The following is an 18076-nucleotide window of genomic DNA, read 5'->3' as shown; positions in this document are numbered from 1 at the left end:
GTTGAAAAACTGCCTCAAGAAAGGGGAAAACAAAAGTTTTTCTTGGAATTCTTTTGGCTCTTGTTCCTCTTTGAAGTTTTAAACTAGTTTGCAAGAGTTAAACCTGCCTGACTCAAGCATATCAAGTAAAGGTTTATACCTTCAAATGGTTGAGTAGATCAGTAGATGTTAAGGTTTATGGCTTTAAAAGTATGGATAACTAGCTTTACTGTATTATTGGGCCCCTCAAAACATTCTTGAATAGAAATGGTTTTTGATTTCTGAACGAGGAAGACACGTATATGTCAGATTTGGCACTGGGCTCCATGATCCTGAATTTTTATTCCTAATGAAGCATTGTACATATCTGACATTCATGTAAGAATTCCCAGTATATTGTTGTGCACTTAACTTGCATATGATTGTGCCGGCTAAGTCCATCCTTTGTTGGAAGAACATTAAAATCAGCAACAGATCTAAATATCTTTAATATGAATTTCTAAATTCTGACTTTTAGCTTATGTTCTTTTGGGGGTGAAAGGGGATGGGTCGTTCAAACAAATTTGCATGTAAGAATTCCCAGTATATTGTTGTGCACTAAACTTGCATATGATTGTTCTGGTTAATTAAAATTTTGGTCAAACAAGTAGTTTCAAATTGACTTGATTACTTTGAACTTAATTTGTGGCTTGCTCTGGATTTTAACGCATTGAAATTGATCATACTTTTGTTTGACTTTCTGGGCCAGCTGCCGGAGTTCTGTTCAAGAGATAGCTCCTTGGTTGTCAAGGAAATTTTTGGGGTTACAGAGTATGCCTCGATCCTTAATTTTGGACTTCTTGGTTCTCATAAAGAAACAAAGGAGTTAAAAGTGCTATAACTTGTCATTTTGACACATTTAACTCTGCAGTTTTCTTTCTGTGATACTTTAAAATCATTGTTTGCAGTGCTCACTTATTTTTTGTTTTTTCCTCCCTCAGTGATGATGCAGACAAACTTAGGATACACACTCTCTCTGAAGCTGGGGATATGGATTCACTTGAGAAGATGGTTGACGGTTCAGATTCAGAAGATTCTAGTGAGGAATCACCTTCTGATCCTTGATTCACATGTGCAAATTCGAAGATTCTAGTGAGGAATCACCTTCTGCTCCTTGATCCACATGTGCAAATTCACTTACTATTTAGAGCAGAATGCTTTTAAGAAAGGTTGTGGGGGCTTTTTCACTTACTGGGATGGCGTTATTGAAACTTGGTTACGGGTTTGAGCTATATTTTTAACAAGTCCTGTAAACTTGAAAATTTTGATGAGTGCCTCAGTTCAGATTCTATCATAGGTCACTTTTAAGGAGTGTGTATGATTTCAATTTTGGTTGGGAATTTTCAGTACCTGAAAATCAGCGAGGTTCCATTCACATGCCGAATATTTTGGCTTCAAAAGATAAAGGTGAATTGCAATTTATTATTTTTATTCATTAGGACTGGCTTTTGTTATTGTGATTCTTGTGACAGATATTCTTTGTTCAAATGACAAGATGCTTGGAGGTATAAGTGATTAAAACCAACAGCTTTTGGCTGGTTTGTGATTTAAAATCCTTTGCTTGGTGATGGAGGTTAGAGTACTACTTTTCAGATGGGCTCGCGTCACCTACAAGTCTCATTCACTCATCTCTTTCTTCATTGACTTGGCAAAAGATATTAAAATCCTTTGATTGGATCAATTAGAGCTTTGTGGTATTGATCGGTTGATCAGCTTTCTTGATGGTGTGTGCAAGTAGTGTATGTATATTAATAATGTGTTGAAATTTTGAGACATGCCCTTTATTTATTGGGTTGGGTCCTGGTTAGAATATCTCAATCCAAATCATCATCCCATATAATCCGAACTTTGAGTCTTGAGGGTGCACAGAAATAAGAAAGAAAGTGCAAACCATTATTAGTGAGTCCATGAGTACCATGCATGGTGTTAGAGCTCGGTCCGTTTTTACTACTACTAAGGAGTGAAGTGGGCTTTCATTTACCTCAAGTCCATTAGTCGATTGAACCTCTTGCAAGCGGCCCCATCTGCTTCATTTGTAATTCGTTGAAAAATATCAGTAGGAATGTTTGTATAGGCAGAAACAGGAACAAGACAGTATTATTAAATGCATAACAATAAAACATTAATCCTAAGTTTTTGTTTTTTTTTTTGTGTGTGTGCGTGCACACGCAAAACTATGTATTTTTACTTAAAATTTTGCATAAAAAAAATACAAAAGAAAATACAAAAATTCAACTAAAGAAAACTGCATATATTTGTGAAATAGTAAATTTTGGCTTAACAAAAATTGACTAATAAAAAAATATTTCTAGAAACACAAAAAATGGCACAACATTTTCATAATACTTTTATAATTTTGTTATATTTTACTTTAACTTGTAAATAATTGACACTTTAGCAATTGTGAATATATTGTGATGGCAACAGAATGTCTTAACATTTTCACGAGAGAAATGCTACGTCTACAACATTTTCATTACAAATCATAAGTAAGTTGTTACGGGTTGTTATTGGTGAGTAAAAAAGTAATTTCATTGGTAAGTTTAAATTAGAATAACAATTTACTACCTAAGATTTGTTATGAAAATGTTGTAGATGTAACATTTTTTTTCTTTCACAAACCTTTATTTTTAGTTGTGGTTAGTTCCAATATGATTGTTAGGATTGAAATTATGGATTTATTGTGTAGCTGGATTCAAGGTCAGCTAGGCCTCCAGAATTTAGAAAAAGGAAAGGACAAAGAAAAGAAAAGGGAAAGGTTGCATTGAAAAAATACACTTGCTTTTTTACCCACTATACAACTCATTGGTCTCTTATACAACACCAAAACAACTGTCAATGACCCATCAGTCTCTGACTAACTCTAACTGACTTGCACAGTCACTAACCAACTCTAATGTACCACTTTCATATGGACACTTAGGCACGTATACTACTAACACACTATCACAGCCTTTACACCATCCAGACTAGTCATAGACTACTACTGCACAGTCTCTATATCACAGCACTACTGCCATACAACCCAACATATTATACAACATACAAACTATGCCTAACAATGATATTTTATTATTTTATTTTGACATTTAAAGAATTAACATCTCAACAATTGTGAAAATATTGTAGCAATTTATTGTGTTAATATTATTATTATTATTATTATTATTATTATATAAGCAAGTTAAAAAAATAAATAAATAAAGAAGGAGGAGGCAAGTGTAACTGTGGGGATTGAACAAACCAAAGTAAGCACAAGTACTGCGCTACACTGGTTGTCTCTTTTTTTTACATACGGAATTGGATGATAAAAATTATCATATGCCTTTCCTTTTTTTTGAAAAAATGATTATACTCCCTTACACTGTCACTTTTATTTTATTTTTTAACACACTATTTTTTTCTTCTTCTAAAAAAAAAAGTTTCTATATATTTTTTCTTTTCTTTTTTGGGGAAGAAATTGCTTTTTTCAAGTTAAATATTCAAATTGAGTATTAAATTTTAAAAATACATATTTGTTTCATGTAGACTAGCTTTGGAATTGATAAACCTTCTATTGGAATTTCAAAAAGTGGAGGTATGTTAAATTTTGATTACCATATGCTAAATTGTTTTTTTACCTCATAATATCTCTTATAGTTAGTAATTTCTTTGAATTATCAAACCTTATATGCTCAAGCACGCATCTGTATGACAAAATGCCTAAAAGAGGTATTGTATCATGTTTGAAATTTCACCTGAATATTAGAGGATGTAGCTAACCAGTGCCTATAATCTCTCTCTAATATGTTTCATTTGTTTCTCTTTTATTTTCTCAAGGCTCAAACTCAGACCCTATCCTCTCTCTCTCTCTAATCTTAGCCAAATCCATCACTCTCAATTTGCTTCTGTCGCTGATGTTGCATAAGGTAATGTTTTGTATTCAATTCTTTACTATATAATATTTTCTCAAATTTATTCAGTGTTTTGAGACTTAGACCAATTCTTTTCTTAGTGCTATTTGATTACAATTTAGATGTCATGGAGTCAAACTTAATTTGTGTTGATAAAATTGTTGATCGGTCGATTACAATTATGCTTGATGCTCTATTCATTCTCTAACATAACAAAAGCTGTAAACTATACTTATCAAAGTTGCGTCAATGAATTTATGGTTGCAAGGCTTCTTAGTTGGTGTTCTTTGAATTGTGGTTAGCCCATGAGAGGAAACTTGATGGGATTTGAAATATGAATGATTAAGTTTTGGGTTTGTGGTTTAGTTGTTGCTTTAGTTAAATTTATATCCCACAAAATTTTTCTGCCAAAATTAAATGCAAATTGGATTTTGGGTTTTGGGTTTTTATGTGGTCTTTCAATATTTTTGGCTTTTGTATTCTTAATGTTTGAATAAAAGCATATAGTACAGTTTAAACATGTTTCAAATAAGCTTTTGAGGTCTCAAGTCATGTTTTATTTATATATGGCAAAAGATAGGACCATTTTCCACCTTAGCACAATTCGTACTGGTATTTTATTTATAACTTGGATATATTGAAGTTTTTGTGTGTGAATAATCTATTTTGTTATTTATTTCTGAATTTCATGATGAAAACCAATGGAATACTTATTTTCATGAAGATTATAGAAATATTCAACTTTTTTAATAATTCAATAGTTGGGGTGGGGATATTATGAAATTTATTGACATTAAGAGTGTTTGGTTTTACATTGTAAATCTTTGATAAATTGGTATAATTTGGTGTTATACTTGATACTAATTTGGCAAAAAATTATGTAGCTTGAAGAAATTGAGAAAAGAGAAGAGCCTAAGAAAGGGAGGAAATACATTCTTGAAAAGCATTGGATAAAGTTTGAAGATGGAAGCACAATTGTATATTTATTCTATTTACTGGTTCTTTTATAATACTTATTAAACCAAATGTAAGAGCACATTATGATTGTTGTAATATATTACTTCATAATATTTGTATTTATCTCATTTTTAATAGTACTTCATAATATTACATGTTTCATCTTATATTAGAGCCAATTTAGCTTTCAATAATTGAAATTTGAGAAATGTTTAAACCTAAACATGTTAACATTTGATTTAAAATAATCCCGTGCATCGCACGGATTAGCGACTAGATTATCAACCGTCACCCTCATCTGTTGCTATCATTTGCACCATGTCATAGAGTAAAAACTGAAGAATTCTGGCCAAACACCAGCCAGCTCAAACTGTATTTTGTAAATTGTGCAAGTTTGAAACTGATGTAATTCAAATTGCAGGGGGAAGAAGTATGACTACTATGAGTTCAATGATACTACATATCTGATGGCATAACATGCTACTATATAAACGAGTTTACTAAAAGAAGCTGAAGGATAGAGATTGGAAAAAAATCTAACCTGAACTTGTTCCAAAAGAATTTTGACAACCCTCACATCGACATCCATCAGAGCATCCAACATTAGCCTTGAAATAGAGAAAAAAAAGGTGTATCCAATGAGAATAATGCAAAGACCGAAAATCCACAAGGACTTCCTATTCCAACTCCATTATCTTGACTGAACTCATTGCCTTTTTTTTTTTTTTTTCAATATGAGGGTTTAAAAAAAAAAAAACAAAACAAAACAAAATTTTGGAAATGTCATATGACATCTGTTGAAACGGAGTTTTAGGACAATGTGGTTGGAACTTGGAAGGAACTGCATTTTCCTATATTTTATTGGATATAAAAACTACAAGCCATCAATGTAAAACATACCTGGTAGCATTCACAATATTTTTTAAGACACTTTGATTTTTTACAATTGCATCCTCTTTTGTGCCTGGCTGATGATGGAGTATTCTGGTTCCCTGCTTCCTGCAGGGTATTCTTTTGCTCAAAACACATTTTAATATTTCAATCACACTAGAGAACAAGATAGATACTTTGAGACGTGATTATCATAATTATTGCTGGAGAGTCAGTGTCATGCTTAACAACCTTTGGAGCGAATGCAAGAGGATTACGAGATTCGATTTGCTGTCGTATATCAAGAACTGTGTCCTCATATTCAGGCTTGTTAAAGCAGTTTACGCAAGCGCAAGAATCCACACAATAAACACCAGCCCCAAAGCACTCACAATAACTGCCAATGACAAAGAATACAGCTGAATCAAACTGCAACAGCAAAGATGGCTTGAAAGTCTTTCAAAAAATGTTACTGTCAGACAATCTGCTGTCATCAAAAATATCATATAAAAGGGAGGTTTAGAAGGCTGAAGCTTCTTACCACTGGACTCCTTAGTCCAAGTGGTACCTCCCCATGCACTTAATGCTTAGAAGTCCAAAGGAAGGCTGGATCGAACTGCAGGGGCAGCAAAAAATTCCTAACCAACATCAAAAAACATAAAAGAAGGCTGAAGCTTCTTAAAAGCTAAGGATAGCAATAGAAGGGCTGTATTTTCTCTCGATTTCCATAGAACATGCTCTCTAGAAAAAAGAAAATAAACATTAAATTCACACACTTAGATGAATAGTACAACTTTGTGATCGATTCATTAAATGATTTCAACATGCTGCCCGAAGGCCACATAAAAAGCTACATTTTAAGATTTTCTCAACATGCCTCCCTTTTACTTACAGTTTTAAGCATTTGGACCTCTTACAATTGCAACGTTTGCAGCCATGACTCTCACTTGTGTTTGATGGCCTCTTCCTGGATGCATCCCAAAAACTCACGTTGGCAAAATGAGTAAAGAAATAAAGCATAAATAAGACAGTAAGTGCATGCTTGCCTTTTCTTATTGGAGCTCTCTTGGTTCAACTCCTCAACACTGTCAGCATTTTGTGGAGTAGATATTCTCCCCTCACATGGAATAACCTGCTGCTCAGTTTGTGCCAAAGGAGAATCACATGGGGGATTCAGACTGTTGATTGGGTAGGTGTCAGAACTGGCTGCCACACCAGCTTGACTTTCCTGCTGATCTATATCTGCATAAGAATACATAGTCCCAGCTACAGCTGAAATTGAGGTACTATTTGGGTCTTCTGCTGAATCATTGCTCCTCCCATGCACTACCTTATCTTGTGAACTTCTATACCTGGTTAAGTTCTTACTTGCAAACATATCCGTACCCAAGGACACAGATCTGACAGTGCTATTTAGATCTAACCCCATACCAGATGGAATGGGGGACAAGATTACAGGATTCCTGCTATTTTGAGTAGATCTCACCACTTCAAAGGGGCTGAAAGAGGACTTGGAAGCCCTGGACTGAGCATAGTTGACTGCCTCCCCACCACTGGAGGTTGCTCTACTTTCAACATGAGACAAACCCAGAGTTTTCAAATTTGTTAGGCTAGCCCTTGAATTGGTTGTTTTTCCAGTAGCTACACTCTTGCAGGCTAAAGCAGCTTCAAAATGAAGATGTCTACGTATACCACGTTGGTGATGATTGGCCTCCTACATTTTAATACAGAAATTACTCTACTGTAATAATTCTTAAAAGAAATGACAAATATAAATTACTCTGGGCTAAACTTGAATCATAATACAAAGGAATGCTTTTACCAATTGATTCATCATTTTCTTCCAATTTCATGCTTTTCAAGGATGATAATCCCAAGAAATATTAAAAAAAAAAAAAAAAAAAAAAACCCAAAGATAATGGAGAATATATTATAAAGGACATTTTGCAAAAAATGCCTGACACCATTACGTATGTTCATTTTAGACATGATGTATTATAAATATTATGTAGCACCTGCAAAACTCTCATATCAATGTAAAGTCTCAACATCAAATCTCTGTCATATACAACTACTGAGATTATAAGCCATGCTCTTTCAAATGAAGGATACCAACATGTGAAGGGCTACAAAGAGATAAGAATTTTGTACTAACTTTCTACAAGTGTAACAAACAAAGGACATTCTGTTTCTGTAAAAAAATATCAACAAGCAGAGGTTAAAGAAAAATGTTTATTTGCAATATTTTACTGTCAAATTGAAAAGACCTGAGAAGTATTTTTTACAGTTCAAATTTTTAGAACTAATTGGGTTTTAAAATTTAGTATTAATTTATAAATAGATACCATTCTCTACAAAAGTTGCCCAATGATAAAAGTAGTATTTTCATCAAGAGTAAATTATCAAGGACCAATTTTTTTTTAAAAAAAAAAGTAGTGATGCAGGATAATCTAGGTTTCACCACCTAGAGCAGCCTGAAAATTGCTTAGAATCACCAACAAGAAGATATATAAATTTCTCACAAAGAAAATTTTATTTAATAATAGTATCATAAAAATAAATTGATAATAATAATACCCCACTTGGAGCCTTTTTATAGAGCTTCCAGCAATAAAAGACCATGTCTCATTAAACTCTCAACAACAGATAATCTAAAAACCTTTTTTTATATAAGTAAAAACAGCTAATCTAAAAACTTATCCCTATCTAAAAAAAAAGCATGAAATATAATCACTATCTAAATAAACAATGAAAATCTGAAATTCCAATCCTATAAGATAATTGGAAATGTGAAATAAAAAATTTCAAAATAATCTTGGTTGTGTTCCTGCATCAAGTAGTTGTTACATCATAATCACAGAAAGGCTCGTAAATGCATATACAAGAGCAAATGAAGAAGCATAGAGCAAGTAATGCAAAGAATGCATGTGAGATTGAAAGGGAAGAACTCGGACCGATTCATGCTGTAGAGTGCTTTCCATTGTAGTTTGTTATTTATAGGATATTGATTTCCATAAACTCAGTATATTGTCCAGTGTAATGGTTAAATCTCAGGCTGCACAAGTGTGCAACTTCAAGATCTTTGGGAGCAGCCACTTCATTTATTAAAAGGGGAAAAAATTTTGCTGAGTGTAAATTAATGACCACATTTAGGTGAAACCAACGCCTGGTAATGACCATTCTATATAAATTAATGATGTAAAGTTGTGTGAAATGCAACACTACCTATGCTTTGGAAGAAGAGCATGACACTTGAACGATGAAAAAAAAAGTAATAATAGCATAGTTAATTTATACCTTCACAAATTCTTTTGGTAATGCTCTTGAACTGTCATCAGAATCTTCAAACGCCTCGCCAATCTGCAAAGGTTCAGAAAGTGACTGACAAGTACCACGCCCTTCATCATATTGAGCAACATTCTGCAACTTTAAATTTAGAAATATATATATATATATATATATATATATATAAACAATGCTAACATCTACCTGAGCTGCATATTGTTCATATTGTTGCGCTCCTAAAGCAGGGTTTATATTCACATCAGAATCAACAATGTCATTGATATCTTCAGATGTAATCTTTAGGAACACAATAAAACTTTCATCATTCCTCAAATCAACTACATCATCAACCAAATTAAGTGAAGTTAAAGGTAAATTCTGTTCGGCTTGATCAGATGATGTCAGAGTTCTAGCCTCTCTACTGCTCCTGCTATCCACAGTGTCAAATTTTCTTATGGTTTCTTTGGGGTCAGTGAAACCACCCTGTAACATTTGAGACACTTCATTGGCTAATTGCAACTGTTTATGTGCTGAATGTGTACAGTCCACCTCCACGATCTCTGCCAGATATTCGTCAATGCTCCATGAAGGACTGCATGATTGGACTTGCTTCTCCAAGCTAGGAATTTGTGCAACATTCAACTGGGTATTACACTGTTCACGAATATTTGAATCTTCTTCAACTATATTGTTTCTGTCAACATAAATAAAGTCACATCAATTGATATTAATATGTCAGCATACTTGAACAAGCAACGAAAACTAAGAAAGTACTTATAACCAACATGTGCATCATCAGAAAGCATTATATGTGTAATAAAATTAGAGCATCTCACACCTTTCCAGAAGACCAGTCTTTCTCTGCAGATCTATGCGAGGTGATGTAAACACGGGCAGTGGGGTTGGAAAATTAGATTCCAAAAACCTTTGTGTATAACGTACTGCCTTAACTGACTTTATAGGGGAGAGATTGCTAAGGAAATTGAAGAATGGTGATTCCTAAAGTTCAAACAAAGATACAAGTAAACACAACTCCAGAACATAATTATAAAGCACTCAGATAAAGTGCCCTGATTTTTAATAAGAATCTGAGAAAAAACATGGACCAAGAACAACAAAAGACAAAATTATGAATGTCATATTTGGAGTCCTATTCATCACAGATACTAAACTCCGCAGAGCCAAACAAATGCACTAGATACAGTTGGCAAAGTCTTTGTTTCCTAGGTACCCAAATAATGAAATATGCAAAAAAAGCAAGAAAGCACAAAGCCTTTACTAGTTTGCTTAATTCTGAATTATGCAATTATTTATGTGCAACCAATAAGCTAAACTAACACCAGGAAAAAAAAAATGAAGAAATAAATGTATAAAAAGCAAGTCTTAGTGCTAGAGTGAATTTCAACCCTTGACAAATTACGGTAATCAAATCCCCCCCCCCCCCCCCCCAAACAAAAAACACACACACACACACAATTGCTTAGTATTGATTCTTAAGAAAATGTTAAACAAATGGAAGTATATACAATTCAATGTCTAAAATATATTATCATCCATGTCCATAATCAAATTCTTCTTCTACAGGGTAGCCCAAGAGTCAATAAACCATCAAATTCACTATTTCGAAAACCCCATATAAAAAAAATAATAATAATAAAATTTAAAGAAATGAATCAAGTATAAACCTGCTTTTTCCCTTTTCCCAAAATTTTCTTACCAAACAAACAGTATGTATAAAAACCAAACAACAAAACTAAGCAGTACCAGAAAATCAAAGAAAGAAAAAACATTAACGATCTAACCCATTAGACAATCAATCAATCAAAATGACACTGTAATATGCAATATGCAAAATCAGAATTAGTAAAAAAAAAATTGGGCTTACTTGCACAGGCGAAGACTTGTTGGAGGAACTGGGTGATGACATGGCGGCGACCCGATTGGACTCAGGGGAATTCATTGTTTTTAGTTCGGAATCTAAATTTCTATATTTTGTTCTGTTCGCATCGAAAATGAAAAGAGAAAAATTTTCCGTCTAGTTTTCGCGTGAGAGTGACAAGAAATAGTGTGGACAGTGGACATAGGCATAGGTTTATAATGTTTTGAACCTTAAAAGCGAGCGGGAAAGTGGCGTACTAGGTTTGTGTTTGTTTTGTAAATTGTAACGCCTGATCTAATCTCTTAATCCCTATTACCGCTCTTTTCTGTTTTTTCCCTCTCCTTTTTTTGGGCCACATTTTCTTGCTGGACCGTTTTATTTCGGGTCATCCATTTAAGGCCCATGTTCTGCCCCCATTAAAAAGCTCTACTTTTCTTACTTTGATGGATTTTTGTTGAAAAATAGTAGGGTGTGGAAAACACTTTTGTGGAAAATTTTTCTTTATTGTAATCCCAAAAACATTTCATATGATTCCATCTAATATAATTATTACAATTTTCATTCCCAACATTTAAAAAGAAAAAAAAAAACAACCAAAAATATAATTTATGTATTTGAATTTGTTTAGTGAAACTAAGCAAGGTGGAGTTATCAGCTTGCTTTCATCACACAACATTCCTTATAATCTTAGCAAAATTGGTGTGGAGTACATTGAGGTTAGTTATTCATTACATTGTTCATATTGAATTATATGTCTCTCTTTTTTTCTTTTTCTTTTTCTTTTTCTTTTTTTTTGTTCTCTAAAAAACAGTTTCAGATGATATACAAATATGGAGCAGTTTTATAAAATAATTTATATCTTTGCTTAGTACAATTGTACCTTATAAATATTTAAATAATTTATATTTCCCCTGTGTATGTTTAATAGTTACAGCAAATATATGGTTGCTATTTTAAATTTGCTTTTATGCTTGGAGTTTTAATATCATAGTATATTGTAGTGTTCTGTTTACATTTAAAGAACTCATGAAACTCAATTTCAATTGTAACTTATTATGTACACAAACAAAAAATTGTAGAGTGTAGCTTAACATTGTTAAAATTTTAGAAATGCCCTTGAGCATAGTGTTGTTTAGTTTTTCAGATTTGAATATTGTATTGCTCAACAACATTATTTTTTTCTTCAAACACATTAATGTATGGACATGCAAGGTATGACGCAGCTGACACATTGATTAGATAAGATACATTCAAATAGTTGCAAGGCTACAAGACTATAACTGAAAGTAACTACATAAAACAAAATGGAATTCTTAAATCAATTAGAGGATTTAGTTTAGGATTTTGCTTTTAATATTTGGGTTCCTTTGCCTCTATAAATTACTGGTCACTATGGAAAACATGAGTTAAAGTTAGCTAACAACAACAACTATGGTGATACAGGTGATTGTTTTTTCATTGGATAGAATCATTGAAATTTTTATGCTAATCTATTTAATTCTTGAAGAAAATAACATATATAGGAAGAGTTCTCATTTTTTTTATGAGGGTAAGCTACCTACTCTCACAATCAAATTTTTTGATGATGTGAAGGAGATTAAAAAAGAAAAATTTGCACTACACTACATTGTTTCATTAAAATCTACACTACACTGAACTGTTTCAAACTTTCTGCACTGCACTATTTCTCTTCCATTAATGTTTCTTGGCTGAAATTAGATTCTTACTCTTTTGCAGGTAGGGATTTAGCATTTTGATATCTAGCTTATTTGGTAATACAACTACAAGACAAGGAAAGTCATGTATGGTCCAGTCTTTTCCTTTATTCTGTACTGTTTATTGCATATTTATTGGTAATATGTTTGTAGAGAGATTTTGAAATTTGTATATGATTTCATATTTAAGTTTCTTGGTTATCTTAAACTTGGTTTTATGTTTGGTTTAATTGTTTCATCTCAAGATTTCCATTGTTTTAATTACTTCTATGTACAATTTGTATTTTATCAAATAATCATGTTTTTATGATTTTTTTTTTTTTTTTTAATTCTGAAGTTAGTATGTGAATGCTATATTTTTCTTCAATTTTTCCCCTTTCTATAACATATAACTGTTAATTTGTAATATATGTTTTTGCTATATAGTTACATTTATGAATTAAAATTTTGTGAATGCTTTGCTTTTAGTTTATTCCCCAAGCATGGAGTCTGCTTTCTATGCAAGATTGAGATGAAGATTAATTTTATCTGAAAAGAGAAATAGAAGGGGTACGATATTGAGATATTAAAAAAATATTTTTCTTTAAAAAACTCATAATTAGTATGTAACCTAGGCCAAACAAGAACAAGAGATGATGAGCCATTTGAAAGGAGTATTCGACGTAGACAATATAGCACTAATGATGAAAGCAGAAAACAACGTAAGTGCTATATTTTTTAGTTCTCCCAAAAAGTTCTTAAATTAGGAAGAAAAAGTTGAGGTTTTGTTTTTGTTGTCACAGGAAAATTTACAGAACCATTGGATTTAGGACCTCCAACAATAGTATATGAACATTGTGGAGCTCAACTTTGGTATGAAGAGAGAACTATAAAGTCAAAAACGCCTACAAAACCAAAGTTTAGTTTGTGTTGTTCTGAAGGAAGAGTTGAACTCCCTCTATTGAAAGAACCTCCACCCTTTCTTGGAAGCTTACTCAATATTAATAGTGATTAGAGATCAATAAACTTTCAATTAGGGATAAGAATCTACAACTCTCTCTTTGCTTTCACTTATTTAGGGGGTAATGTTGATAGATCAGTGAATAATGGTTTTGGTCCATATGTGTTTCGTGTAAATGGTCAAACTCATCATAGAATTGGATCACTTCTTCCTGTCCATGGTCAAAAACCTAAGTATGCATAGCTTTATATTTATGAAATTGATAATGAAGTTAAAAATAGAATTGATGCAGTTATACATGAAGATGATAGAAATTATGTGGATCCAGATATTGTTACTAGGTTGATGGAAATGTTAGACCAATGCAACCATTTGGTTAAATATTTTAGAATGGTCAGGGACAGATTTGACGAATCAGATATACATAATGTCCGAATTCATTTAATTCGAAGTCGCAATTCTGGTGAAAGGCAATATGACTTACCTGTAATGTCTAAGATAGCTACTCTTATTGTTGGAGATTTTAATATTGAAAGTTTTGATAGAGATATTATTATTGAGAATCGAAGTTTAGGATTGCAATGTATAAATGGGACTCATCCAAGCTTTATGGCATTGCAATATCCATTACTTTTTCCTTATGGTGAGGATGGGTATATGCTTGGTATACCTTATAGGAATTTGAATGGGAGCAATTCTAGAAAAAAGGAATCAATAACAATGAGGGAATACTATGCTTATAGGCTTCAACAACGCTTTCATGAAGGCAAGACACTGTTGCTTGGTAGAAGGCTTTTTCAACAATTTATAGTGGATGCATACACTTCTATCGAAGAAGAAAGACTACAATGGGTTAGATTCAATCAAAAAAATTTGAGGTCAGAGTTGTACTATGGTTTGAAAGATGCCGTTCTTCGTGGTGATACAGATCCCATTACTGTAGGTAAACGAATAGTCCTACCATCCTAATTTACTGGAAGTCCAAGGTACATGGTTCAAAATTATCAAGATGCAATGGCGATATGTAAATGGGCAGGTTACCCAGATTTATTTCTTACATTTACTTGCAATCCAAAATGGCCAGAAATCAATCATTCTTTGGAATTTATAGAAGGCTTGAAATATGAGGATTGGCCAGATATTGTAGCAAGGGTTTTTAAGATAAAATTGAATGGACTATTACATGATTTGAGGCATAAATCTCATTTTGGAAGAGTTATTGCAATTGTGTATACAATTGAATTCCAAAAAACAGGACTCCTACATGCACATATTCTTCTATTCTTGGATCCAAAGGATAAGTGTCCAAGTCCAACAGACATTAACGGTATCATTATGGCTGAGATACCAAATCCAGATGAGGATCCTGTTGCTAATGAAGCTATAAAACAATTTATGATGCATGGGCCATGTGGATCTGCAAAACCGAAATCACTGTGCATGATAAATGGTAAATGTACAAAAAAAATTCCAAAAAGATTTTATGAAGAAACAATAATTGATGAAGAAGGCTTCCCAGTATATAGAAGAAGAAATGATGTAAAAACAATAGAGAAGAACGGAATTCTTTTGGATAACCAATATGTTGTACCTTATAATGTAGATCTTTTGGTGAAGTACCAATCCCATTTGAATGTAGAATGGTGTAACAGATCCCGATCGATCAAATATTTGTTTAAATATATAAACAAGGGATCAGATAGAGCAAAAGTTATTGTAGAAGAGAATTTGCCAAATATTGGGAGTGATGGACAAGAGACCAACATTGTTGTTGATGAGACAAAAGCATACTTAGATTGTAGATATATTTCAACTTTTGAAGCATGTTGGAGAATATTTGAATTTCCAATTCAGTTTCGTTATCCACCTGTTGAAAGATTAAATTTTCATTTGGAAGATGAACATCTCATTATTTATCCGGAAAATACAAGCTTGGATAATGTTTTAAATATACCTAGTATTGAAGAAAAAAAAGTTTACAGAATGGATGAAAATAAATGAGGCTTTTGAAGATGCTCAAGAGTTGACTTATGCTGAATTTCCTACAAAATGGGTAGGCATAGTAATGACAAGCAATGGCAAAGAAGGAAATCTAAATTTTGTATTGGAAGAGTGTATTATGTACATCCTTCAAGTGGAGAAAGATTTTATTTAAGAATGTTGCTTAACATTGTCAAAGGTCCAAGAAACTTTAAAGAATTAAGGACTATAAACAATGTTACTTATCCAACTTATAAGGAAACCTGTTATGCACTTGGACTTCTTGATGATGACAAAGAATGGCATGATTCCCTAATTGAAGCTTCGAGTTGGGCCAGTGGGCAACAATTGCGTCAACTATTTGTTACAATGCTATTGTTCTGTGAAGTAGTTGATCCATTAAGTCTTTGGGAATCCACCTGGAAACTAACTACAGAAGATATACTAAATAGGCAAAGGCGTATCCTCCAATTCCAAGAATATGGAAGATTACTTAAAGAATATCCACAAATGCCCCAGCCAAATATGGATCTTATTCAGAATGGGAATAGACTTATTCAAGAAGAAATGTCGTATGATGTATCAAGTTTGAAAAGAGAACATGAGATCCTAATTTCTGGCCTAAACAATGAACAGAGAATAATCTACAATTCTATAATGGAAGCTATTGCTACTAAAAGAGGGGGAATGTTTTTTGTCTATGGACATAGTGGAACGGGTAAAACGTATCTTTATACAACCATCCTGTCTAGTATAAGATCAAAAGGTAAAATTGCTCTTGTAGTTGCGTCTTTAGGAATTGCTGCTTTGTAGCTACCTGGTGGAAGGACTGCTCACTCAAGATTTCATATCCCAATTAATGTAAATGATGACTCTACTTGTGACATAAAGCAAAGAACACAAGTAGCAGAACTTCTCTAAAAAACAAGTATTATACTTTGGGATGAAGCACTGATAGAACATAGGAATTGTTTTGAAGCTATTGACTGCACGTTACGAGATATACTACAAATTGAAGATCCTCAAAATGTTGAAAAACCTTTTGGTGGTAAAGTTGTAGTTCTAGGTGGAGATTTTCGACAAATACTTCTAGTCGTGAGAAAGGGAAGACGAGAAGATATAGTCCAATCCTCAATTAGCAAGTCATATCTATGGAATGATTGTCATGTCTTTAAACTCTAAACAAATATGAGGCTTCTACAAAACAATATGAGTGGAATAGAAACATCATCTATAAAGGACTTTAGTGAGTGGATTCTTAAAATAGGTAATGGTCAATTGGGAGAAGGAGATGGGGATAACAACATTTCAATTCCAAGTGATTTGATTATCCAACCTTCAGAGAATCCAATGCAAGATATTATTGACAACACATATCCAGGTTTGGAAAATAAATATACAGATCAAGTTACCTACAGGATAGGGCAATTCTTGCCCCTACAAATGAAGTTGTAGAAGAACTAAATGACTACATTGTGTCATCCTTAAGTGGAGAAGTTCATGAATATCTAGGTTCAGATTCTATATGCAAGGCTTCTTCAAATGTTCCTAACCAAGATATCCTGTATACTGTTGAATTTTTTGAACACGTTGAGATTTCCAAGATTTCCAAACCATAAGCTAACATTAAAAATAGATTTGCCTGTAATGTTGCTTAGAAACTTGAATCAGAATGAAGGTCTTTGTAATGGAACAAGACTTATTATAACAAGATTGGCTACATGGGTGATAGAAGCAGAAATCATAACTGGCACTAATATAGGCAAACGTGTGTTCATTCCAAGAATAACATTATCTCCAAGTGATTCAAAATGACCATTTGTTTTAAAGAGATGACAATTTCCAATTTCAGTGTGCTTTGCAATGACTATAAATAAAAGCTAGGGACAATCATTGCAACATGTTGGAGTGTATTTGCCAAAACCTGTTTTTAGTCATGGGAAATTGTACGTTGTAGTGTCCATAGTTACAAGCAGAAAAGGACTAAAATTCCTCATCATTAACGATGAGACTGAAAAAGAGTTTGAAACAAAAAAATATTGTCTATAAAGAAGTTTTTACTAATCTTTGACTCAAGAAACCAACTAATAAAGGTAACGTAATTTTATATATTATTTATTTTTCTATTTATCTCCTCCAAATTGATTTAGTCACTTCATATATGCTTACTGTTTTGTTAAATTATACAAGCTAATTATTATTTTCTATCTTTAACAAGCTCATTACTTTTTGGTGCCTTTGTTATACTACTTTGTTTTGTTTTATTCTATGAAGTATCTAAATGAAAGTTTGAATTTTTATAAACAATCAAATTTATTAATCTATACAGGTAGGGATACAAGATGATGCAATATTCTCTCCTTAATCAACTTTGTATAGACAAACACAAAGAAAATTGGAAAGTCAAGATCAAAATATCAAGGATGTGGAATGCAATCAACTCAAAAAATAATGATATTATTAGTTTAGATATGATTTTAATCGATGAGCAGATTTGTTTTTCTTCTATAGCTTTTAATATTGTTCGATCATTATATAA

General features: G+C 32.7%; 1 protein-coding gene across 1 annotated transcript; it reads right to left on the bottom strand.

The window, feature by feature from the left end:
• Window positions 1–1777: 1777 nt before the first annotated feature.
• On the bottom strand, window positions 1778–11107 carry LOC126694241 (CRC domain-containing protein TSO1-like). The gene is made up of 10 exons (XM_050390328.1): window positions 10909–11107; window positions 9862–10022; window positions 9228–9717; window positions 9036–9098; window positions 6785–7452; window positions 6631–6705; window positions 5991–6135; window positions 5769–5867; window positions 5410–5476; window positions 1778–2042 (listed from the first exon to the last, which is right to left on the bottom strand). The coding sequence occupies exons 1-10, from the start codon at window positions 10981–10983 to the stop codon at window positions 1996–1998; spliced, it is 1890 nt and encodes a 629-aa protein (XP_050246285.1). The 5' UTR covers window positions 10984–11107; the 3' UTR covers window positions 1778–1995.
• Between the last annotated feature and the right edge of the window lie 6969 nt (window positions 11108–18076).

Source organism: Quercus robur, chromosome 8 (assembly GCF_932294415.1).
Source record: "Quercus robur chromosome 8, dhQueRobu3.1, whole genome shotgun sequence".
NCBI lineage: Eukaryota > Viridiplantae > Streptophyta > Magnoliopsida > Fagales > Fagaceae > Quercus > Quercus robur.
Note: the sequence above shows the minus strand (reverse complement) of the source record. Positions and strands in the feature narration are given on the sequence as shown.